We start from the raw sequence: 26,909 nt of genomic DNA on the forward strand, positions 1-26,909 counted from the left end.
GCACACTCATTTAGGCACTGTTGTTACTTATTTGGAATGTATTGTACAAGTGTACAGTTGTGTTGCGGGTTTCATTTGACAGTACAGTTGCATTTAGTGGGGAAACTTCCATTCATGTTTCCCCTGCCGCTTTCTTTTAGATTGCTTGCCCAGATAAAAGATGAGCCCCAATACATTTCTAACATGAACATAAGTATGTTATGTTATTTTGCATTTGTATAGCGCCTTATGTATCATTGGTATGATCTCAAAACGCTGGCAGGTTGAATTCCCTCGGGAACCGCAGTTCAAGTCAGTTGAGAGAGAGAGAGAGTCGTAAAGTGCGTGGGCGCACTAGGTATGTGTGCAGCTGGTGTAGTTGTTGCATGATAGCTGCTTCTTAGCGGTAGGTGTAGTGCTGAGGAGATCAGTTGAATGTGTTCAGTCTGGAGGGTGGACATCCAGATTGAATTTTGGCTGCGTTAGGCCTGAGGAGACGCCTAAGCTAGCCGGTTTGTGCTAGCTAGCTGTTTTATTTGGATGATGGGTATTTTGAGGAGTCATGTTGGTATGAGAACAGCTTTACCAAATGTGTCATAGTACTGCTGTGTTCTAGTTCAATGGTGGTGTATAGGAGAGACTAAGCATAGTAGTGTGATATTGTGGTTATCAGTAAAGTGTATGCAACCAGGCACACACTGATGTTGGGAATACAGTCTAGATTCAACATTAGCACGGTGATGCTATTAGGGCACATTTTCTAAGTTCAACTTTAAACAGCGATGCTAATGGGGCACACTTTGTAGATTCAACATTAACGCAGTGACACTACTAGGGCGTACTTTCAAATATAATAGCAGTGAAGTGCAGGCTGCAATTATACAAATACAATCTTGTAGAACTAATAACATTTCTATCACTATGCAATGAATAATTTGATGTGAAGTGCTCCATATTCTTCCTCTTATAATTGGGAACAAAAACAGATGGGGAGGAGAGGGAGAGATTTTGTTTTAATGTAATAAGCTCATGCCTTTAGCTTCAATGCATGTCTAGTACCTTGTACATGCAATTATATTAGCAGAATTAAGTCAAGTTTGGTGAGGTAGATTAGTTTTAGAATGCTGGGGAGTAGTTTGGGGGTGTCCTATGAACATCTGAGAGGTGTATCCCATATCGACACCCTTTCTCCAGCATTGGATCTTTCATGGATTCACATGCTTAGAATATTCCCCGTCGTCAGACTGGGGCCCCTCGGTACACACATATAGCCTTTTCCTATAGGAAAACTTCCGACACTTGTGTCCTATCTACGTCCTTTTAGGACCCGCCTATGCATGCTCCGTAGGCCATCCCAGTATAAGAGGCCCGCCCCTGTGGCTCCCCTTCAGATTTCAACCGTCTCCAAAGTAGTGGGATCTCCTCGCGTTGTCTTACTATTTTGTTCAAGGTTGTATACCTGGAGTTGGAGTTAGAAAAATGTCCTCCATGTCAGGAAAAGCGCTGTTCCGTCCATGCGCGACGTGCGTCTTGAAAAAAGTTTACGAGGGGGACGGACATATGGATTGTATATATTGCCTCCACCCTCATCATTCGGCTGATAACTGCGACATATGCAAAGGGTTGTCTCAAAAAACCCTCAAAGACCGGAGTCGACGGCTGGTGGCATGGCTGAATGATGGAGCGGGGGCATACCCCCCTTCGGAGGTAGGCTCCACACAATCGGCGAAAACATCACGCCGCGCTACCTCGTCGGAACCACCGGCGAAGAAATCTCGACCGACGGAAAAAGAGACATCTGGGAGTCACTCAGCTAGAGACTCCTCGTCAAAGAAATCATCTTCATCGAAAAAGCATGAAAAGGAAAGGAAATCCTCCTCGGGTGATCATCATAGATCGACCACGAGTCGAGAGTGGAATAAAAGCAGGCCAAGTGTGGAAAAGGCGGGACCGCCTAAACCACCTGCTAAGTCGACGGCGGTCCAGTCATCGGCCTCCACCCTGCCACTAACGCAGGTGGCGTCCACCGTCCCACCGACAACGGCGGCGACGATGGCCTCGTCGACGGGGGTTCTACTGGAGGCCTGAAGTTTTTGATCCGATCCCCCCGGATACTTTACTGCAAGAACAGGCTGTGTCGCTGTCCTCGGAGGACGAGAACGAGAGAATAGCTGGCCCAGCAGACCTAGGGCTACGAGTGGCTGACAAGTCGTCGACGAGGGGATCCGGTATACCGGTATCTGCCCCTCTTCTCAATCCGTTTTGTCGTTGGAAATTCTGTCCCCGCTTCAGTCCTTGCTACAGTCGTTGGACCAGAGACTACCTCAGGCAAACCTGCCACAATCACCCGTCGACGAGCCGGGCCCGTCCCGTCCACCGACGCACGCCAATTTCAGCACTGGCACAAGAGGAAGGTGAGCTGCCAGATTCGGAGTCTGACAGGGGAGCCATGTCGGATATCTCATCTTCCCCCTCCAGGGATCCAACCTGGGAGTCAGAGGTGGAGTTGGAAACCCCTAGAAGCCCAGCTCACCCGTCCCCTCCGGACGACATTGCATCATTCCATTCTATGATGGAGAAGGCGTGCAAAGAATTTGGTTTGTCCCAGGAAGAACAGAAAAAGGACTGTTTTTTGTTCAACCACATGGGTAAGAGAAGGTGGTCTGTGTTCTCAATACCTATACTAGACCACGTGTGGAAGGAGGGGTTGCAGACAATGCGTCACCCTTTTTCAGAGCCGGCGGTAAAAGGACGCCTCGAGAAAAAGTTTAAGGCTCCAGAGTCTACCCCCAAGTGTTTATCCTCCCAACCAACGCCAGACTCTGTGGTGGCAGCGGCGAGGAAGGCGAAGGCCCAGCACAAGTGCACGACTCCGCCTGACAACAAAGCGAGACGCCAGGATGCTTTTGGTAAAAAAGTGCTATCCGTGGGAGCAACCACAATAAAGGCCGCAAACTCTCTGGAGATTGTAGCCAGATACGACAGGGAGATGTGGCACAGGCTAGCTCCGTTGCTTGATCATCTTCCGGAAGAGCATAGGAAGGCAGCGATGTTACTTGTCCGAGAGGGTGAGGAAGCCTCAAATCACGCAATAAACATCGCGGTGGACCTCGCTGAGTCAGGCTTCAAGCAAGTCAATAATGGGGTCGTATTACGACGACAGTCATGGCTTAAGTGTACCTACTTCAGGCCAGAGGTACAATACAAAGTTTTAGATATGCCCTTTGAGGGAGACCTTCTTTTCGGTGAGAAGGTGGACGAAGCCCTAAAGGGAATGAAAGAGGACTCTGGCACGTTCATTGGGTGCCCTCCAGAGTGGCCGAAGCTACAAGTCTTTTCGTCCCTTTAGAGGGGCTTCAGGTAATTCCAGATTCTCTGCGTCTGGAGACAGGTCCTTGGGCAGATCGGCTTACCCCTCCCAGGGATACAGACGTGCTTCCCAAACGGCAAACAGACGCCGTAACTTCCAGACGTCCAGGAAAAGACCATCATATTCGTCGTCGAGAGACGAACAAAATAAAGATCAGCAGTGACATACAACACACCGTTCTGGGGGGAAGAGTGTCAGCATATGTCTACGAATGGGAACGAATAACGACGGATCAATGGGTGCTGGACACCATAAGAAACGGACACTCTCTACAATTCAAACACAGCCCTCCGCACATTCCACCTGCGTTCACCGCTCATTCCCATCTGAGGATACTGCATCAAGAGGTAACACTCATGTTAGCAAAGGGCGTGATAGAATTAGTTCCAACATCACAGAGAGGTCAAGGAGTCTACTCAAGATATTTCGTCGTAAAAAAGCCGAACGGAAAATGGCGTCCCATTTTAGACTTACGCGATCTCAACAAGTCTTTAAAGAGCCTAAAATTCAAGATGCTCACTCTGCAGGAAGTGATCCACGCCGTTCAAGAGGGGGATTTTCTAGCGTTGCTTACTTCCATATTCCAATGTGTCGGAAACACAGGAAATTCCTGAGATTTGTAATAGGGCGGACTCACTACCAGTTCACGGTTCTTCCCTTTGGGCTCAAGACCTCCCCCAGAACGTTCATGAAAGCCCTGGCTCCAGTAGCGGCCTGGCTAAGGAAGCAAGGCCACCATGTATACCCATACCTCGACGACTGGCTGGTAAGGGGATCCTCCCCAGCGTCTACCAACACAAGTTTACAAGCCACCATGCAGCTTCTACAACAGATGGGATTCGCCATAAACTTCAAAAAATCCTCTCTGCGGCCATCGAACGCTGGTATTCCTGGGGGCACAGTTCGAGACCCAGTTAGGGCTAGTGAAACCTTCTCTCGACAGAACCTCAAGACTCAATCAGCAAGCGAGCCGAGTACGGCGAAACACCAGGCTCTCAGTGAGAAAATACATTTCGGTCCTAGGGGCCATGGCATCCTGCATCCATCTGGTGGAAAACTGTCGCCTATTCATGAGGCCAGTCCAGGAATTCCTCGCGGACCGATGGACGCAGGCTCAAGGATCGTGGTCAGACAAGATAACCATCGACGACGACAAGCTGCTTCGGACCGTTCAGTGGTGGCAGAGTTTCCACAATCTGAACAATGGTGTACCCCTACAGGAACCGGAGTTTCAGCAAAACATAGTCACGGATGCGTCCCTAACCGGATGGGGAGCTCACATGGGTGCTCTCCAAACGCAAGGTCGCTGGTCTCCAACGGAGTCACTCCTACACATAAACGTGTTAGAGCTCAGAGCAGTACGATGGGCCTTGAAGGCATTCCTACCACACATCAAGGGTTCGCGAGTACGAGTACTGACCGACAATACAACGACCATGTTTTATCTGAGGAAACAAGGAGGGACGCGATCAAGAACTCTTTCCATAGAAGCCCAGAAAACATGGCATTGGGCATTAAAGCACGAAATTTCCATCGTGGCTCACCACCTCCCAGGTGTGAGGAACTCCCAAGCAGACTCCCTCAGCAGAAGCATGGCCCAGATACACGAGTGGGTAATGGACGCAGTTCACCTGATGAAAGTGTTCGAGAAATGGGGTCACCCCCCTCTGGACGCCTTCGCGACCAAAGACAACAAAAAATGCGAGCAATTCGCAAGCAGATGGCCTCAAGAGGGTTCCATGGGAAAGGCATTCTCCTTCCCATGGACAGACATGTTCCTTTATGCTTTTCCCCCGTTCCCCCTCATACGGAGGACAATACAGTGGATACGCAGATACAATTGCCGGGTAATTCTAGTGGCACCATACTGGCCAAGACAACCGTGGTTCTCCGACCTGCTTCACCTGTCGCTGGAACATCCCATAGCGTTTCCGAGAGTCCCGAACCTATTATCCCGGGACAAAGGCACGGTGTGGCATCACGACCCGGACAGTCTCAACCTTACAGCCTGGCTCCTGACTTTTCGGAGTTCGGTGCTTTAGACGTTCAGAGGATTGTCAAAAAATTCTGCAGGCGGCTCGAGCCCCTTCTACAAACAAATCTTACTCCTATAAGTGGCGGAGGTTCTGTGAATGGTGTAGAGGACAACAAGGCCTACAACCGTTGTTGGTGACGCCGGAACAAGTTCTACCTTACCTGCTCCTCTTGGCGGAGAAGGGGTTATCCTTCACATCGATAAAGGTGCACCTGGCGGCCATCTCAAGGTTCACGAAGAGGCAGTCGCCTCCTCTATTTAGCGACAGACTTGTGAAACACTTCATGAGGGGTTTATTTCGAGTTTTTCCCCCGGTAAAACGTTTCCCCCCAACACAGTCTCAACACAGTTGGAGTCTCAACACAGTGTTGGCAGGCTTAATGAAACCACCTTTTGAGCCTATGGCCCGTCCGACATAAAATTCATTTCGTGGAAGTTGGCATTCTTGATTGCTATCACATCAGCTAGGAGAATCTCGGAACTGCAAGCGCTGGTCGAAGACCGGCCATACCTAAGATTCTTTAAAGACAAAGTGGTCCTGGCAACTAATCCTACGTTCGTCCCTAAAGTTCCGACAGTGTATCACAAACACTCGTCCATTGTTCTCCCTACTTTCTTCGCCACACCATCATCGACAGCAGAAAAAGCTCTTCATACCCTGGACGTTAAGAGGGCTCTGAAATTTTACCTACATCGTACACAGGAACTCAGGTCTACTTGACAACTGTTCATCGCATATGCTCCGTCGACGAGAGGAAAAGCAATCTCTAAACAGGGATTGGCTCGATGGGTCTCATCGACGATTGCGTTTTGTCACTCCAAGGCCGGAAGGCCACTGCAAGGACATCCTAGAGCCCATTCTACAAGATCAATGTCCTCCTCAGCAGCTTTATGGGCAGGAATTCCGCTGACGGACATATGCCAAGCTGCGGCATGGTCAGTGCCCCACACGTTTACCCGCCACTACTGCCTTGCCAGGCAGCATGCGGACGAGGTGCAGATGGGAAGAGCTGTCCTGCGCCATCTGTTTCAGTAAGGTAAGCTCCACGCTGTGGAGAATCTGTTTTCTACCTTTTTGATGACAGTATACTTTCTGTGGGTAAGGTTATATGAGTTAACTTATTCCTACTGTACGTATGCATTGTGTAGTATGGTGAGGGTTTATTACATTACATTCTCACCGCCGTCTCAAGTGTTACTGCTATACAATCTATTCTAAGCATGTGAATCCATGAAAGATCCAATGCTGGAGAAGGGAATAGTTTCTTACCTGTAACTCCATTTCTCCAGCATTGGTATTTTTCATGGATTCACGTGCGCCCGCCAACCTCCCCGGAATGCAATGTATTTGATTGATAAGTTATAACCCTTCCTACTTTGGAGGGGCTGAAATCTGAAGGGGAGCCGCGGGGGCGGGCCTCTTATACTGGGACGGCCTACGGAGCATGCGTAGGCGGGTCCTAAAAGGACATAGATAGGACACAAGTGTCAGAAGTTTTCCTATAGGAAAAGGCTATATATGTGTACCGAGGGGTCCCAGACTGATGACGGGGAATATTCTAAGCATGTGAATCCATGAAAGATACCAATGCTGGAGAAATGGAGTTACAGGTAAGAAACTATTCCCTTCACCTTTACTGCTAGAGGGGTGGAAAACACCACTTCATAAGGCCCATGGAACCTAGGCTTGTTCCATTGCACACAATGCTCCTAACATATACTAGTTCACCTGGCAGCAATGGTTGGGTGGGCGTGGTATCTTTGGTAGGTTGATTTGCTGTGCTTGGTGGACTCTCTGGGCGAGGTGGCGCGATCTGTAACGAGACGCTTTTGATCACGCTTGTTTGATTTGTTAAGTATACTTTGAAATCGCCGCCCAGAACTGCTGCATCTCTATGGGCATCTGATCCCCATCCTGATCGGGGAGATGGGTGTGTGCATGTGCTTGCCTGTTACTATTTCGTGTGGTGATAGATGTTGGCTGAGTGCACAAGTTAAACGGGGCCAGCGGCAAACAATGCACCCAGTCCTTTTTTAGGGTGGTGCAGAGCTTGGAAAGCTTAATTTTGTGAAGGCCGTTGATTTATTCCACAGTGCCATTTGCTTGGGAGTGGTAAATTGAGCACATACAGTGTTTAATGCCAGGTAGTGCTGCGATTTCTTTGAAGAGCTTGTTGAAAAAGTGCATGCCGTTATCGGACCATAAAACGTCACACACCCACAGCGAGGAAAAGCCTTGCAGACCAGAAATTGTGCGGCACATTTGGCATCTGGGTGGGCACAAGGGCCAGCCTTAACCCACCGAGAGAATTGGATATTGTGCTCCGTTACATCTCTCCCCCATGTCTGCGTAATCAATATGAAGCTCGCGGAATGACCAGATGGGGCGGGTTAGAGTGCCCGGTTACGTGCAGAGCCTCATTCCATTGCTTAACACTTTGCATGTTGTGCACTGTATGACCATTGTTGCGGGGTGTTCCTCGAGGTTCAGTATAAACCAGTCCTCCTGGATGTCTGCTGCAATGTGTTTCGAACTGTGAGAGGGGTAGTGTAATTGCTGAAATGCTGTGTGTAATAATTAATTTGGCATTACTGCTTTGCCGGTGAATTGCTGCCTCCATAGAGATCAGTTGATGATTGGATGCACACTCACTTGAGCCAAACGTCCTTCTCTTCCTGTGGTGCCCTACATTGGAGCTCTATTATTTGTGCTGTGGGCAGTGTTGTGTATGGGTCCTTCTCTGGTCGTGTCGAAGGGTTACTGACAACGCAGTGGCAAAAATGCTTCTTTTATCATCTTTTTGAGTTGACGGTACACACTTGCACAAGCTATTGAACCCAAAAGCAATGCTCCATAATGCAGTACCACAACGTCTACAGTACCTAAAGTGGCCACCCGTAGACATTCTTCACCCAAATGGTCGAAAGTATGGACAGGGACACCGCACCACAAAGCGTCCACTTATTCATATTGCCATTTAGGCCTCTTTCCAGGGCATACTGGAGCAAATCGAGCACAAAGCCATCACCCATTATGAAAACTTTGCATTTCGCCATCTCGGCCTGCCTCACTACACACAGAAATTAAACAAAATATTGGCGCCTTTTCCTGCGACGCCCACTCTAACCACCTCATTGGACAATTGTAACAATCGCATTTCCATTGGCCAGGATGTTCAAAATCACAGGATATAGCATGTGCGCCTTGCAAATTACCGTTAGAGCCGCACCCCAGCAATTCATGAACAGTCCTCCTTCCCTTTACACTATCCTCTTCCCACCAAACTCTTATTAAATATCTGTAAGTACTCGCACACGCACCGAGCAATGACGTCCAAGACTTCTGCATCTTTCAATATCAGTTCTCCACAACACTTAATTTATGCTGTTATTGGAAAGCACGTCTAGTGGAAAGTGCAGTAAAACATTGCAGGAGTTATACATGCACATTCACCCACATAAGCACCCATCACCACAAAACAAATTTATGAAATGTTTTTTGGCAGTATGTGCACAACTGTTATAAGTGCCTGTGCACACGATATCTGCTTGTAAGCGTCCGCTAAGTGCTTAAAAAGCATACTGATGTTCTTCCCATCAGTAACTCTGTTTTTTCCTTCCCACAATCGTACCAAATGTGTTCCCCACTAACCCACCTACTACATAACAGGTAAAAACAAGGCACTAAATGCACCACTGAATGAACCTACAGGCACTTTCCAAAAGGTCAGTGTCTGCATGTGTGTGGTGCTGTGTACGCTGCACTGTTGCCATATGCTCTTTTTAAATCTGCCCGCCTCCACTTTGTCCTCAGCAACTCATCCATAAAAGAGTGTGCTACTTGTCCTTCGCCTGCACGGCAGGGATCCGATCTCTGCTGTACTAAAATGTGTGCAGTTGTTCCCGGTGACTGTGAACAATAAAATAAAAGCCCTCTGCGTTACGCAGAATGACATCTGGTCCCTGGGACCTGAATACCTTCCACTCTCACTTCCTAAATATCTGCTTGCACCAGCTTTTCCCTCTTCAGCCTCCTACTCCGTCCAGGTCAGTTGCTTGTACACGCAACCAGATGGCGGTACATATGTTTCTTCTGCTGCTGCCTCAGTGAACAACACGCTATCTCCCTGGACCTTGAGGAGAAGGATGGTAGGCGCTGAAAGCACTTGAAAACCTTGCCATGTACTTCTTTTTCCCCTCTCCCGTGCTCACTTCCTGTCTAAAAGGTATTCTGCACTGGTTTCTTACCCAATCTATAATATGTGTCCCATGCCACCTCCCTCCATACAGTTCCACCCCTGCACTAGCTTTCTGCCAACCTCTGCACTTGCGGACTGCATTCTAGAACCCTAACAGTGCAGCCACCACTTTATGTCAACACTTATCCTTCCACTTGCCAGCACCGGCCGTAGTTGCATGTATTTCTATTATTGTTCCCATATACCGCACTTTGCCCTTCCCATTCACTTGCGCACTGTGAATGTCAGCTGGCCTAGAGGAATCAATGTCTGTGTGGTCTCTGTTCTGTGTCCCTTTCCTCTGCGCTCCGTCACACGCTTGTATGTAGGCGCGGTACAAACGGCAGAAAGTACCATAGCACATCATATGATATGATGCACACATCATGCCTGCCACGTACCTTATACACTCCACAATATGGGATTCCCATTGGAATGCATGTACTACAAATGTCGGAAAAGTGATCCCACAAAAGCAGCAGAGCATGTATAGTAGCAACGTTAAACAAGTGTGTGAAGTGCATGCATACAAACAGAATGCATGCCCCTTAGCTTGCACACTTTCACCATAGCCTCCTACATTGATCTGTACAAACAAACCTTCTCAGTCTTTGTGTACACACCACAACCAATAAGCACATGGCCCAATTGCTTTGCCTCCACAATGGCAATCCTATAGCTGCCATCCTAAAAACAACTGGATGTGCCACGTCTAATCCTTAAAGTACCGCGGATTAGCCGGCATTACCATGCTAGACACTGGAGAGGGAGGGGGTCGACAGGCTGTTGGGGGTGGTGGGGGGGTGAAATAAAGGGGTGGGGACTGTGTCATTAGGATTCTCTTCAATGCTTCTTGCACAGTGGCAAACACAACAGTATTGCCAATGGAAGTAAAAAAAAATGCCATTTCCCTGGAACCACTAACTCTTGCTAGTTATTAATGCTTTCATAGTCCGTGCACAACATCCCAACACTGGACATAAAGTTGCACATACTTCTGTTTATCCAATGTCTCTCAACATCTAACTGTGGACAACTCACACCGGCATGCTCCCATTTTCCTCTTGGTGTCATCGATGAGAAAATACCCTTTGCAGTGGAAAATATCTGCATTACAGCTCTCATCAACTTCTTTAAATAAGCGAGCAAACATTAACACGATATGTGCTCCAAAATGCACGACCACCACATGTACAGTACCAACAGAGGCCACATATTTGCAAAGGAGATCCATACAGCTGAAACCCCACTCATAAACTGTAGCCTAAAAAGCCTGCACTCCTTCCGACTGAAAGTCTGTATCGAAGCCTCTTTCCACGGCATACCTGTGCAGAGCAGATAGTGCACAAAGCTATCACCGACTATAAGCACTCGCCGTCTCTCCATGTCTGCCATCCTCAGTACATCTACCTTTCGGTAAATATGTCACCGCCCCTTCAGGTAAACCACACCCTCCAATCCTCATTGAAAAATCCCCACAATTCTATTTGCGAAGGCTCCATGCTCATAAAGCCATGATGTGGCACGTGCACTTTCCCAGCTACAGCTAGGGCCACGCCCCAGCAAAGCAGACACAATACCTCTTCCCTTAGCACTCCATTTCTCCAACAGTCCCTTTTACTGGCACCTATTAACAGGTATCACATTTTCAAAAACACCTGCACCAATCACATACTGAAACTCTGCTTTGCACACTATCATTTCATCTCCATATTTCCCCTTAACACTCTGAGAACACGGTCCCTTTGCTTCCAAAGCCCCTCCACCAGAAACTTTTCCTACAGGATGCCCTATTTCAACATCCACAATGATCTTGTGGTGCACCCAGCACACCTTTCGACATGCACACAACACTCCACCCTTGCCCATACCCACAACAACACTGTGAATGCATGCATACAACCATGTAGGCAGCTAACATTGTGCACAAACGTAACTTACATAGAGGCACTTCATCCCAACTCCCTCACACCATAAAGCACCCATTGACTAAAGCAGGTCACACTTAACACCATCCACAAAGATACCATAGCCTCCATCACCCCTACCCATTGCTATTCGCAAAGTATTTTTTCACTACCAATCTGACCACAACATTGTCACAACAATGGCCCTACCTCAACAATTCCGCACACATCATAGTAAACAACCCATAGAAGCTGCACTTCAACCATACCCTGTGCCATACTGCCAGTATGCGCACACGAGCACACTTTTCATTGTACCATCTCCAATCACGCATCCAAACCTTTACCATATTCTACCAGCCAGCTCACCTGCGGAACCAAACATACACACCTGCCAGCTCATTTGTACTGCTCTATGGCGTCTGCAACGTACTGCACAACCATTCTTTGCAGGTCATCGCAGTCTACCAGATGCATAGTCAACATTGCATTAGTGGCGTGGGCCCAAGTCGTGGGCTCTTCAATCCATGGCGTACAGCCTGCCACCTTCGGCCATACACCCAATAGGCTACACCTTCAGCACAGGCACCGCAACTCCATAGTGACAGTATGCAAACCCAGCACCCACTGCCCACACTGCATCTCTTTTCACAGCACCATCTCCAACTACACATCAAAAACGTTACCATGTTGTAACAGTGTCCTCACCAGCAAAACCAAACATACAGGCATGGCATCTCACTTCTCCTGCTCTATTGCATCTGAAATGTACTCCACACCCATACTCTACAGGTCACCACCCTCTGCCTGCTACACAATCTAAAATGCCTTACTACCATGTATGTCCTAAATTCCTAACCTCTTGAGTGCGTGGCCTACGGCCTGCCGCCATGCACCCAACACTCTAGACCTTCAAGACTGTCACTGCTACATAATAGCACCATATATTTCACCAACTTCGCCTATCCACATACACAGCACTACCACCAGCACTACTACCCAACCACATCGCCATGGACCGATACAGCAACAAATTGCACCACTTATCATAATGCAGAAACAAAACACACACTCCTGCACCCCTGTGCACTTTCATTCACATATTATGGCTGTCCCCACTTCCATTCCCAAACTATAGTGCCACTGCCAAAGGATCCACATTTGTTTCTCAACACTAGCCTACTGCAATCAATGTGCACACACCACACTATGCAAGCATCACCCTGCACCAGATGTACACCCACACTTGGTTTACTGCAGTTGATATGGTAAAGGCCTAGGCTCTTCACTGCATGCCCTACAGTCTACGGCCTTCGTCCATGCAGCCAATATTATAATCCTTCCACAAACCCATTGCAGCTTCCTTAACCCATGCATGCGCCATGTGCCCAAGTACCTCATTCCATCCGCATAGCAGAGCCACCTGCGCTCCCACCCATCCTATGTCATGTGCAATTAATTCCCCTTCTAAAAATGTACCTTCCACCACTTACCACAGAAAGATGTGGCCGCAAACGGGTGACCTGCACACGCATCCACCAATCACATACTGAACCTCTGAATTGCACCCATTCACTAAAACAGGTCGCTATGAGCAGAATCCACTAACATGCCACAGCCTCCACCAGCCCTACCCAGACCCATTCACAAGCTATTGTCACTACCAACCTGACCACAACTGTTTCACAACATTGGCCCTAGTGTAATAATTCAGCACACAACATAGTTACCAAGCACAATTAAGTTGCACTTCTACCATATCCTCTTCCATAGTAACCGTACACAAACACAGCACCCAGTTCCCACTCTGCATCACTTTTCACATCACCATCTCCACCTACACATCAAAAAGTTGACCATGTTGTTACAGTGTCCTCACCAGCAAAATCAAACATACAGGCATGGCAGATCACTTGTTCTGCTTGTTTGCATCTGAAATGTGTTCCACACCCATTCTTTACAGATCACCACCCTCTACCTGCTGTAGATTCCAAAATACATTACTACTGTGTCTGTCCTAAAGTCCTAGCCACTTGATTCCATGGCCTACGGCCTTCGGCCATGTACCCAACAGTGTAGACCTTCACGACTGTCACTGCTACATAATTGCACCATCCATTTCACCATGTAACCAACTTCACCTATCCACATACAGCACTACCACCCAACCTGCACACTGCCATGTACCTATACAGCAACAAATTGCACCACTTACCATACTGCAGAAACAAAACACTGTCTCCTGCACCCCTGTGCACTGTCATTCACATACTATGGCCGTCCGCACTTCCATTCCAAATCTATACTACCAGTGCCAAAGTAGCCACATTCGGGTCGCAACACTACCATGCAGCCAATATTGTAATCCTTCCACAAACCCAATGCAAGTTCCTTAACCCATGCAAGCCACCATGTGCCCAACTACCGCATTCCATCCGCATAGCACACTTGCCTCCAGCAAACTACCGGCCATGTCCAATGTTCTGCGACATCACGGCGTACCGCAGGCCAATGACACTTCGGTCTGCAGAGCGAACAGGGAAATGGGCCTGCAGAGCGGACCCATATAATCACTAATTTTTTGGGACGTACATTTCAATAATTTGCCAAAAAGGTACTGCCCAGATTTCCTCCAAACACACACAAGCATGCTTTCTGCCCCAAGCCCCTGCTCCTGCCGCAAATTTGCAGAAAATCCATCTAGCCGTTCGGCCTGTAGCGCTGCAAAATGTTTTCCCCATTCAGTCTATGGGGTAAAAAAATGTTTGGGACCCCCCCTATAACTTTGACCCCACCCCTACTAAACCTCACCAGACTTTGAGAAGAAATTCAAAGCTGCCCATATACTTTTTTTGCAAAGTTTGGTGAGGATACGTCCATGGGGACCGTAGTTATAAGCCGCCGAAAAAGTGCTCTTGCTATGAGTTTAGCAACTTAACCATACTACACGCCCGCTGTCGCGGGCCGTGTAATAGATTATGATAAAGCATAGTAATGGCACAAGTGATGCTTTATTGTTAGTTTTAGCAACTATGAATTGGTTCAACGCATACATAGTCTAGGGGAATAATTCTTACCAAAAAAGGGATTCTCCTAAATAAAAAGTTGCATTGGGGATTTTAACACAAAGGTGGGTTCCTGCCAGGCTAGCACCTTAGAAGTGAAGTCTCCAAATTATATTTTCAATGCCTAATCTTATGAATCCTTGTCTCCCTTCAAGACACACGTTCCAACTCCTAGTCGCGATACTATTTGTAGCCCCCTAGAATCCTATTCAAACAACATAAATGCTCCAAAGATTGGCCAATATAACATTTTAACAGTTCAAAACCTATTCTTAAGTATATCCCTATTCTATGGCAACAAAAAGAATATTGTTTGGGGAAGCTTATGGTAGTGGTTACTCGGTCTGGTTCAGGCCTCAGTCCAGCAAGGATTGTAGGTAGCTGTTGGAATAGTCTGTGCGCTCACTGATGTCATATCCTAATGAAATTCTAGAAAATGACAGCACGGATATTCCTGCGATATATATGTGCAGTGAGGAAACATTTCTTGGTCAGTGTGTTGAATGCACATACATTAGTGGGAGATTATGCAGATAGCCTTGAGGTCTTGAAATGGGTGTATCAGCCTTGTGAAAGGTGTACATTAAAGACATAGCTAGTCCTGGGAGAGGTCACCGATTTAAGGGCATGTGTAGTCCAGTATATCAAGGGCTCACAGTTTGGGAGGAATCTGAAAATGTATGAAACATATAGCCCTAATAGAACTCCACACATCGGGGGATGTAGATAGTAAAGAGCGATTTAAATAAATGTATTCCGCAGCTGGCAACTAAAGTAATGGTTCATCCTCAGTCTGTCAAACTCTAAAGGTTGTTCATCAAGCAAGGTTATCAGTGAATAGTATAGGTAATGAAGTGCACATATATCGTTGCCATTTTATTTAAACCACTTGCTCCTAAAAATGCAACCTGTGTCGCCAATTAAGTCATAAGAATTAAATGCATAGCTGTCCATCAGAACAAAATGTGTTCCCATAAAATCACCTATTTGGGGAAACTGGGAGGTCATCCAGTGAGGACCCTACACAGTAGTTTGATTTAGCTTTGCTCAAAGACTTTTGCCAGGTTCTGGGTTTGGTTTCCCACCAAATTAAGTGTTAACCCCTACATGCCTACTTTCATTTCTGCCCACTGGCATGTGCCACACCAATGCTTTTCCAGGCTGCCCGGCGAGTGTCATGGCCAATCTGGAGATTTCCTACTTAACTTACCCTGTGTTCAACAAATTAAATTGTTTTTGCATTTCATTAGTGTGTTAATATTCGTGGAGAATTCCCTTGCTGCTTCATGCCCTGTGTCTTAGCTCTTGCTTCTTAATTAAGCTGCCGATGGAAGCAGCTGGTTTCATTAATTTGTTATTGTGTGTCATGTGCACAACATTGCGCACACACACAGGCTGTCATGCAAGTCTTTTCTAATGCTGCTCTTAGAGCTTGAAACTGTTTGCTGAATAGTATTTGGCTGTACTTTATCCTTTGCGTTTCTACTCTAGGTATTGCCACTTAGAAGACATAAATAAAGCTGCTTATTTAGATTTAAAGATACATTGTATGTTTAGGCTGTGTAATTTCACATTTCGCAATGACTTGCAAACCTACAATTCAGAGTGTACCATCCCTATGAATTACATGTCATCGATTTCTGGACGAAAGTACAAATCTGTGGCTCATAGTGAGTTTGCTGACCTTTTTTGCTTTCCCCTGACCTCTTTCTCCTCCACAAGTGAGACCCCATACCGGTCCTTGATGCCGATTTAACTCTGTGTTCAGAGTACCTTAAACCCCTGGACATTGGGCCACAAATGAGGTGCTGTCTAGTTTGTGCCTCCCTCGGCAGGTCACCCTGATGGTCTCCTTTAGTCACACCATTGGCTTTTGGGTGCTTTTTTTGTTATTGTAGAAGGCAGCACTCTGCTGCAGCCATTTTATGTTCATGGAACAACATCTGTTTGCCTACAGGTTTCTAATACAATAGCTACCCAGATTTGATAATCCAGCGAGACTCCACAAAAAGACTGCTGTTACCTAGAAATAATTTTAACAAGTGCCGGCTGTACATGGGTATTGTCTTTCTAAGATTCGAGGTTGGAATCTCTGCGCAGTCAGGACCCGACCTGGTGCGATGCAGGACTGAATATCTTGGAATTGTTGCTGAATCCACATCTAAAGTTCTGGCCAGGGAATACACCCAGGAAGGTGTTAATGTGGGAACCATATCTGACTGGGTAGCCAGCCAATATTTGAATGTTGCAGTGTACCGGTTTAGAGATGTGCATCCTGCTCCCAAGAACTGTATAAGGAAAGGTATATGTGCACCATACGTTTGCAAATCGTAGGATTCCTATCTAAGCAGCCAAAGAACACTTGTCTTAGTAAAGTGAAGGGGCATCTATCGCAACTTGCAACTGACAGCGGTGTTCGGCTTAGCTCTGCTCAATTCTGACGTATTGGCAAGAGCAGTGAGAACGACACCAGTGTTGCCTTACCTTGACTCTATGGGCACATCTTTGTTACTTATGTCCAGGACTTCAGGTTGCATTGAAACATACCTCGACAAAGCTTACCTTGCGTCTTTGATACAAAATCTCCCGCAGAGTACTGGCTGAAAGTAGATTGGGAAACCAACAAATACTCACAATTCATTGCTCTGTGTTGTTGAAATGGACGTGAACCTTCAGGGATGACTGCTTGGTGGCACTGTGGCATGTGTGGCTTGTTAGATAAAATAGCCTAATCCAATATCACATTTTAGGTAGCAAAGATTTTCCATAAACCCACCACAACATTCATGGTGCTTATGGTATTGATGTCTATAGGTGGATTTTATATAGTATGCTTTTGTGAGACTAATTGCCCCTTGAAACTAGTACACACACCCAAGAGTGAAGCCAGACTCCTCTGCTACGTTACCACTAAGTGGCTTGAGCTAACTTGGTGGACACCCTCCACAGGCAATACTGGATTGCTATTCCTGAACCCCCACTCCCCATCTAAAAAAACCTGTCTAACAATATATTTGATCAAAGATACTGTGTGGCGAGTCCCTTATTCTATTGTATTGCATGTTGTCAGTACTTTTTTTTTACCACCTTGCTCCCCTCTTCACCCTATAATGTTGACTATTGTGCCACTTTTACCCCCTAAGAGAGTCACGCATGAGCAGATTATCCTTGCAACGTAGGTATGAATTAATCTTGCTGAACCATAACTTTAGAAAATCCTACTCAAAACAGTCATTGAAAAACATGGGCGCAACAAACCTTTTTCTCCTACTACCCATTTGCCCTTACCGCTATACACTTAAAATGGACCTTTACTTTCAATGTTGTGCATGGAAAAATTGCACTTTATAGCTTTTGTCAAAAGAGAAACTAAATGAAAACAAATATTTTTTTTCTTTTTCTTCAAAAAAGAGGTACAGGAGGTAAACGAAGATAGCTGAGGGGAAAGTCAAAATAAGAGAGGTTCCGGGGTAGGGTAAACCCCCCTTTTAGTCCCTCCCTACCAGTGTAAAGGAGGAGAATAAGAAGGGGACTGGGTCGGTGGGGGGTATGGGGTGGCGGAGGGGCAAGTGAGAGGTGCAGAGAAAAAGATGAATGGCAAAAGGAAATATTAGAGGTCAAAATGGACATCAATCCAAACAGAACCACAAAGTAAATCAGTGTTCAAATGGGAGACAAACAAGTTAAATTGGATTTTGAACACACAGGATCAAGCTGAAAAAGATTGGCCAGTAGAAATTGTTGTCTGACACATTCAGGAAACACACACAGGTCCACTGTGCTCCAAGCCAGAGTTGCTCCTTGTAATGAAAAGGTTTCATTTTGCAACATTCCCTCCATAGTTTCCTATGGAACCCCATTCTTTTTGCTCTGTTTTTGATCATGTCCTGACTTTATAAGGGAAGTGACGCCTTCAGCTGAAGGCTTTACATCTCTTATAGACAAAGGAAACCAGAGGTCAGTTCCAGTGCAGTCTCTGGATCGCAGTGCTGGGTGGAAATAATACCCTATAGACCCAATCTAGATTGAGAACCTCAGAGACACTTATGAATCTCATTAACAACTAATACATGACCCTCTGGATCAGCTCAAAACAGCCCTACATGTTTCTATTCCTCCATGGCAGTGTAGGGATATTCATGGGGTCGTGTATATTGTATGGTGCAGGGTAACTTGAAACGGCTCTTGGCGGCTTGAACGTGTAATTCAATAATACGTGCTATAAGCGTGGAACAACTCTTTGCCGCTGGCCACTTATGACGAGGGAATAGCTGCGACTGTTATGGAAGGCAATGGCTGCAAATCAATGGGAGGAAGGCTATTGGACGTATGGAATGTTGTCTTTTCAATCCATATGAATATAGACGTAGCTCTATGGAGATGCCTGTTCAGAAGTTACTCATGTGCTTCACATCTCTTGCCTTTTGCTCATTTATTATGCTGAAACTGATCAGTCCTTCAGACTATCAGTACTGAGAAGCTTTGTTTCCCTTTTGAATTCTTGTATTTGTATATTGTAGACAGCAACGTACAATGAAGTGCAATGGGGATGCTTTTGAATCACCATATCCTTTTTGATTACTTTTATATGTGCCCAAAGGCAAGCTGGTGGTAACAGTTAGATTTATAAAGTTTCTGCATTATTTTTGGTGTGCACATTTGTGTTTACTGTGAATTGGCTACTAAACATGGCTAGTCAGATCCTCCAGGATATTGCATCATGAAATGGCAAATTTTGCAGCACAAACCTTTTGCAACATTTTTTAGGCAAATTCTCAATTGACTGGAGGGTGTAAGATTGGCACGTTGCAGGAAGGAGGAAGTGTGCAAGGTTGCAGGAGAGCCAGGGTGTCTATAATTGTACGTTTTATGCCCATTTAATAGGAAGAGTCCCAGATGTGTCTGGCTTGGCAGAAGTGTTAGTTTTGGCTACGTTTTTGGCTTAATGTGCATGCCTCTTTAATATTATTAACTGTATAGATCATTATCAATTGTAATGCTGAAAATATTTACTTTCTATGTTCTCCAATCCCCCAAACACCCACACACTTATCACCAACACACCTCACACGTCTCACCAATTTCCTATACACCTTGCATTCCTGAAACTCCCACTCTCTCATACACACATGCTCTGTCACACTACCTAGTCACATTTTGCTCTCCGCAATCTCTGCCAAACTCCAAATCATACTCCCAACTCACCCCTTACACGCCCCAATTCCTGCCACAGGATACAGTTCTTCATTATTTTATGCTACTTCTGCATCTTACATACTTTCTCTCATTCTATCGCACCTTCTTTCATCCTTTCTTCCAATCTGCAGCCCCCTGCCACTTTCTGGCCAACCGCTCCCTCTCTGCTTTCTGGCCCACTGCTCCCCCTGAACCCACGTGCCTGCTACTTTCTGTACCTCTGCTCCCTCTCTGATTTCTGGCCAACCGCCCCAATGCTTCCTCTCTGCTCTCTTGCCCACCGCTGTCCCCTCTGACTCACTGCTCTCCCTCTGCTTTCTTGTGTATCACTCCACATCCCTCCACCTAGTTCGCTCTCATCTCCTTTCCTTCATATTGTGACAATTTCTTAATTATTAATTTTTAAAAAAATCGTGCATCTAAACCATTTATGGAAATGAGTAGGTCACCTTATCCTCAAAGGTGACCTGCGCATTTCCACAGGGCTAAGCTGTAGCGCAAATGGAGTGTTGCCCAGTCGTCTTGAATACATATGGCCTCATTAGAAGTTTGCTGGTCCAGTAACAACGATACCTGTAAGCTTGCCGGTACCGTTGTTACCAGACAGGCAAACTACGAGGTCTGCGAGTGGGTGCCTTTTCGCCCACCTGGTCTGACCTGGCGGGTGGACCAACACCCACGAGCAAACCATGTTGGTTGCACCGGCAACATTCACGAATGGTGCCTGTGCATCCGACCTCCCCATTCCCATTGAGTCCAATGGGACTCAAATGGGAATGGGGAGTAATATTTTCTGGCGCCCGGGTATGGGCAATTATCGGGTCTGTTGGGACTGTAATGCCCCTGTAATTGCCCATTCCTGGGGGCCGGGAAAACAATGACTCCGGCGGCAGCCATGCCGGTTTTTGCTACCGCCAGGGTAAAAATGAGGCCCACAGTGTCTGAAGCACTCTCCTGACGACAATGTTCTAAAGGCTCCCAGCCCATTTCACCTTGGCGGCCCCTTTAGGCGCCTGCCACTGCAAAATGTGACGGTGGCGGTTCAAACCTTTGCTGTCACACTTTAAAAAACAACAAAAGAAAATTGCATGACTGGGTCAGAAAAGACCGTGTCATGCAGTGGCATCCCTATGCGGCAATTCAAAGAAGGTAAATTTGGGATGCGCTTTTAAATGTGCAGAAACTCCGTCTGATTTGCACAAAGGGGGGGGGAAGGGCCATCTGAATGGGTACATGTAAAATGCGCACATTCAGATGTACTTTAATTGGGCTGCTCTTTTTTTTGGCACTATGAGATGATGTGCTTGCGTGTTTCATTTCTTGCATCAAAAAAAGTTTTCAGATACTGGTCCCTTGTGCCTTTTAAAAAAAAAATAATTGTTGCTTTTTAAAAAAACAGCGGTTTTTGCAGGTGTTTTTATAAAAACAGACTTTTGGGGCTTTTTTTCGCAGAATCTTTATAAGCTGGAGGGTCTGGCTAGTGCCCTAAACTCTCTTGCCACAAGAGTTTTGGTTGTTTGTAGTTTGGCCTTCTTCCTGCCCTCTCAGGTCAGGAAAGTTCTTAACGGATCATGCACTAGCCCAGGAAAGCTTCTTTTTTCACAGGCTAATGAGCCTTTGTGTGTGTGGCCTGGGAAAGGGACTCTGACTGTCTAGTCCCAGTCACCATCACTGGTGTCAGAAAGTCTGCCACTGGGGGAGATGTGAAATCAGTAGTTGGTCCTGATTGGACAACTACTGGCTGTTTGAATGATGCATATCCTTACCATTGGTGGGCTTGGGCTGGCTTCCAGGTCAGATTCTGGATAAGAGGAGGACTTCTGCAGCATTTCTTCAGATCTACGTTGGAACCAAGAATCCCTTGAAGAGCTTGACCCGAAGATGACTCCTGAAGTGGCCCTGCATCCCCTGCAGTGTCCAGCCCGGTGAAGCCCTGCTCCTCTTCCTGAAATCCGAAGAGACTGTGCAGTGCTTCAGTCCGTGGATTAGTGAGGCCTGCTAGTCTCAATGCTTTCTCGAGGATCCAGCCCTTCAGGCCCTTCGGAAGTGTTCCTGAACTGCCAGAAGCATTGCCGTTCCATGTCCAAGTCTGGAATGCCAGCTTCTTAACTTCAAGGGAACCTGTCTTGGAGCAGCTTCTGGGGCTGGAAAGAATACTGGAACCTGCAACTCATGGGCACCTCTCACCGGAAGAAAGGATGAGCCTCCAGTGACCCCCAGACGATGCATAACATCTGGGAAAATCAGTGTAAGGGCAGTAAGTATCACAGTGCCTCTCCACCCTGTCCTCCATGGGATAACAGTGGGAACAAGCCCCTTTTTCTCCTTTCTCCATTTCACTCGCCTTTAGTCATCGATCCTAGGTTGGGTGTCCTGCCCCTGGGTTAGAGTTGGGTCTGGAAGAAAGGAGAAAACGTACTTATCTTCGGATAAATTGTTGTAGAACTTTTAATTAGTTTAAAACTAATCACCACACATGCATATTGAATCCTTTGCAAAGAGAATATTTACCTATCAGAAACATTATGTTCGACCTTGTGACTTTTAGGCACAAGGCTCCATTCATCTTAGTGTTTGGACTTCTAAAGTTAGGATATTGTACTTGTGACTATTTCCCATCATTTAATTGAATCTGCCTTACTTATCTGCATTGATTAAGTTATATGATGTCTATTAAATGAGCCGAATTGGTGATTGTATATATTTGTATCAAAGTGTTGTGTGCTAGTACTACCTGGAAGTTTCATTTTTCAGTGTGTTCTAATGGCCTAAAATAAATAACTGTTTTTAGAACGACTGTCCAAATAGAATTTGTGGGTGCTATTGTCCATGGACTCATTGACGGCCCCTTATCCCACTCACACTCTCCTGAGACTAAACCTTGACTGCTCATCTGCATACCTTGATTGGGTTTTGGCTAGCCTCTCAGTGTTCGCCGTTCATCATAACTAGTGTGGCCTCCTAAAATATGTCTACCAGGCCAGATTCTAGAAATCCATCTCAACACTCCTCTCGCCCTTCACAGTGTTCTCCTGTCTAGTAAACCTCTTTGTAACATCAGGGGTAAGTGGGGCTGAGCCAGAGGGAAGACTTCTCAAATGTTTGCTTGCAGGCTCGGATGGATTGTTTATTTTGTTGGTTTGATTTTCTCCTTTAAAAGATTGAATGGCATTTACCCCAGGTTGAAAAAACATGTATAATTGTTCGACCTTGGGTGAAGATGTTTCAGGGCCACTTCCATATTGCACCAGATATGACACACGTGTGTCTTTGTCCAGTAGCAGCGATGTTAGGAAGACTCCAGAGTGCTATGTGTTTTCTTTTTGTTGGGCTGCAATGTCCCCTGCTAGTGTCCAAAACACCCCTTAATTCCTGGTCCTGCTTAGCAGTGTGTGATCAACCATCTGACGGCAATGCATTGCATCTCTGAATGGAAAATTACATCAAAAGGAATTTGCTTCTGGGCTTGAGTCATACAATTAAAGTGAGATCATTAGCAACATATTGGCTGGCGCCACCACCTCAGTCTCATGAGTGTTCCGTTTAAAAGCTGAAGCTCTGCTGTTGACGGACTTGGTCTATCCCATGAAACATTTGTATAGTTCTATGATGCTCCATGTGCACAACACCTCAGTAAGATCTGTAGCGGGCTGAAGCACATCCTAGAACTACTCTGTATGCAAGCCCCTTTAAACATCCGTTTGGTACCCTATAGCTCACTGCTCTCGAGTTATTTTATAGCATTTCTGCTTCCTCGTTTAATGCTGCATTTCTGGTCCCATCTGACAGTCTGGAAATGAACTCTTTCAGTCCTTTGATGTGCCTCTAACCTCCTCGCCCAACCCACCCCACCTGCAAGCGCTGCCTACTATTACTCACTGCCATTGCCTGGACTGTGTTCTGTGTTGGTCATGTGACTCTGTTGCTTGTGTGTGTGTGTGTGTTTGACCCTAGTTGTAGTGTCCATTTCAGTGTTTTCACCCTATATTTTGTTTTATCAGTTTATGCACTGATTTTCAAAGAATGTAGGACAACATTTGTGGAGCAGTCTTTCACCATGTCCACTCATTAAGCAATTTGAGGAGTGTGCCGTTTTCACCCTTGCACATTTTCCAACCCTCCACTTTGATATCTCTATCTCTTCATGTGTACAGGCCTGTAAAGGTATAAAGAGCGGCAAAGGTCTAATGGGAATCTGATTTTCCATTTTAATTGATGGCCTTTCCTTGGCTTTGAATTTCCGTCCTGAAATCAACTTTCTCTCTTTGTCCGTTTCAGCTCGGCAGTGACCTTGGAGTTGGCATTGGTGGAAGCCCTGCTGTAAGTCTGTTTGTGTACTTTCTCAGTAATGCATTGTGTTTTCGACATGATTTTAGATATATAGAACTTGATAGCAAGTCAAGTTTTAGTCAGGGATACTTCCCTTAAGCACTGAGCTTGCAATATCTGTTAAGTGTGCAGATGTAGGTGACTGACACAGAGGTAACATTCTTGCTGCTATAAACTTTTATTAGTAATGAAAATAAAGAGAAAAATTACTTTCCCTAACTCGAAGAGGGGTTTCCCTGCCTCAACTAAAATAAGGTTTTGGTCAGGATATCTATATAAATCAATAGTCCTCCGTCCTGTGTCAAAAAGCCTACTTCTGTACCTCACACTTATAACTAAATTAAAGAGGTAGTTGAGCTTCTTTGTTAGGCAAGATTGTACGACAACCCTGACCTCCTGGCGATAGGAGCCCAACCTTTGGTAGAAGTCTGTACTACAAAGGTTGGTAGTGTGTTGAGCAGCCAGGCTTATCTCAAGAGGGGTCAATGTGAGCTGGAGGAGAGTTACAGAGAGATTCACAGTGACAAGAATTCAAATAAACTCTTACACACAAGGTTTCTTGATTAAACCATTATTAATGTATCAGTCAGTGTAAGCCTTCTTCAGAAGGGAGCAATATAAAACACACAAATATACTTCAAAATAAACACACTTAAGTTTCTCAATCAGTAAGTACCCTTTTGGGATGGCCCACAGACGCACACTACACCCTCAGGTAACTTCAATAGTTAGGGTGCTGGGGAAATTAATAGATCACTGTTGCATTTAGAATTTACTTAGGAGTAGGTCAAAGGAAAAGGTTATTAGAGCAAAACAAGAGCTCACACAAATATTCTGAAGCAGGTCAGTACTTTTGATAACCCCCCCAATGTTCTGATAGTTTATTTATATAGCGCCTATACACAATGTTTTTCAAAACGCTTCAAGGCAATGGAGGGAACAAGGGAAAATACGACGAAATGCTTATAGGCCATGAACAATAAGGATGTGAAATTAACTATCATACTCAGCCTGATGACATTTCAGATAGTGCAAGGTCTAAGACATAGATAAGGAAGGGAGGGGGAGAGTGGGAAAGAAATGGTAACAGACAGGCGACTACCGTACTAGGCCTGACGACATTTCTGGTAGAGCCAGAGGAAAACAAAAGGTGAGGGAGAGAGGTGCAGAAAGGGAAGGGAGGAACAAAACAAGCGACAATCGTACTAGGCCTGACAATGTTTCAGATAGTGCTGGAGGGACGGGGAGGGGACAGTAAGGGGTTGGGAGAGCGACAGGCGAGGTTGCTATCGTACTAGGTCCAGGGACAATTCTACAATTCTGATAGAGTAAGTGCATAGAAGAAAGTAAGGGGAGGAGGGGAGGAGATAGGAAAATGGGGCGGGGGAGGAGAGAACAGAGTAAGCAGTCAAAAAGAGTGGAGAAGCAAGAGGGGAGAGCAAATACAATTGCAGAAGTCAGCAGTAGCACATACTGTTGCAAGCCAGGATACAAGATGAAGATGGGAACAGCATGATTCAGGGCCACCATGAATACAAGATGCAACGAAGTCCAGCATGAGAGTTGAGAAAGGGTGACGCACCTTGAATCAATGAAGTCCATAATAGTAAAATCCAGCATTGGCCACAAGACGGTGATGGTGAAATCAGAATGTATCAGGACAGACTCCTGTGTGCAGGAAACGGGGGCACAAGGGAACAACACGGGAGGACCAGGGAGGGTGGGGATGGCCTGTGGGGACAGAGGGTGTAAACACATGTTGGTGCATGCTTACCTGCTGTTTTAGCAGGTGGTCAGACCCTGGATCCTCCTGGTCCGAACGGGTCCGAACAGGAATTGCCCTTTTTGACTGCCCTTCACTATGGACGCTCGGGCGAGAGACGCCCTTGATCTAAGAGTTTAGAGCAGGAAGGAAGAGGCAGGGCTAAGAAGGTGGGTGGTGCTTAGGCCAGATGACCTAGATCCACTTACAACTGTTCCCTGAATGCAAAGAGAGTCATTCAGGGAGCCAGGCCAGCCGATGTTAAGTTAGCAAAAGTCAAGGTGACCAGGATCTTCCTGGTGCTCTTGGCCAGATTAAAAGCAACGCACACGATCCGGTGTGCTATTCGGTTCCAGCAGCAACTGCAGTGGAATTTCAACCAGCTCTGAGAGGATGTCCTGGTGGCTTGCTTTGGAGTTGATTGGTCCCACCAACTGAAAGGAAGAAGTGGTCCTTGCAGGAGCTTCACTGTTGATATGAATTTGGAGTTTCAGCACAGCAGCAGGGTTTCACCGGGCAAACCAACGGTCCAGGAGTTGCAGCAGGCGTCCTCTTAAAGTTCTTCTTCGGATTCCTTCGTCCAGTGGTCGACTCTACCTTCTAAGCCAAAAAGCCTTGCCTTTTATGCAGGTTTCTCCCATTGATTCCAGTTTAGCTGTCAGTCACCCAGCAAGGATGGCTGTCCTTGCCGGACAGGCAGCCGGTCAATCATCTAAGTGTGCATTCTTGTCTCCTAAGAGATTAAGGACATGGAGTTTCGGGCACCTCCCTTGCTTCCTGCCCCTGCCAGACACCCTGGAGCCACAGGCCGGCTTCACTTGTGAATCCCGCCAAAGACAAAATGAACAAAGGGACCAAACCTGGTTTGGCGTGCAGAGTAAATCTCAAGAAGGATGTTTCCACAAAGAAATGGCGAAAAAAGAAGACCGGAGCCATTTTGACAAAAATGCCACCCTTGGGTGCTTTACTGCAGCTGCGAACGCAGCCTGTGGTAAATGCACACTGCAGTAGTTAAAAGTAAACCACTG

At 46.2% G+C, this 26,909-nt stretch overlaps 1 protein-coding gene across 15 annotated transcripts in view; it reads left to right on the plus strand.

Moving 5' to 3' along the window:
- AP2B1 (adaptor related protein complex 2 subunit beta 1) overlaps positions 1 to 26,909 on the plus strand; it is a 1,113,451-nt gene that overhangs the window by 770,402 nt on the left and 316,140 nt on the right. For all 15 annotated transcript variants that reach the window (XM_069614911.1, XM_069614900.1, XM_069614904.1 and 12 more), the window contains one exon: positions 24,069 to 24,110. In XM_069614911.1, coding sequence (XP_069471012.1) covers positions 24,069 to 24,110 — 42 coding nt within the window. The remainder of the gene's footprint in view (positions 1 to 24,068; positions 24,111 to 26,909) is intronic.

This window comes from Ambystoma mexicanum, chromosome 9, assembly GCF_040938575.1.
Source record: "Ambystoma mexicanum isolate Mex_15411 chromosome 9, UKY_AmexF1_1, whole genome shotgun sequence".
Taxonomy (NCBI): domain Eukaryota; kingdom Metazoa; phylum Chordata; class Amphibia; order Caudata; family Ambystomatidae; genus Ambystoma; species Ambystoma mexicanum.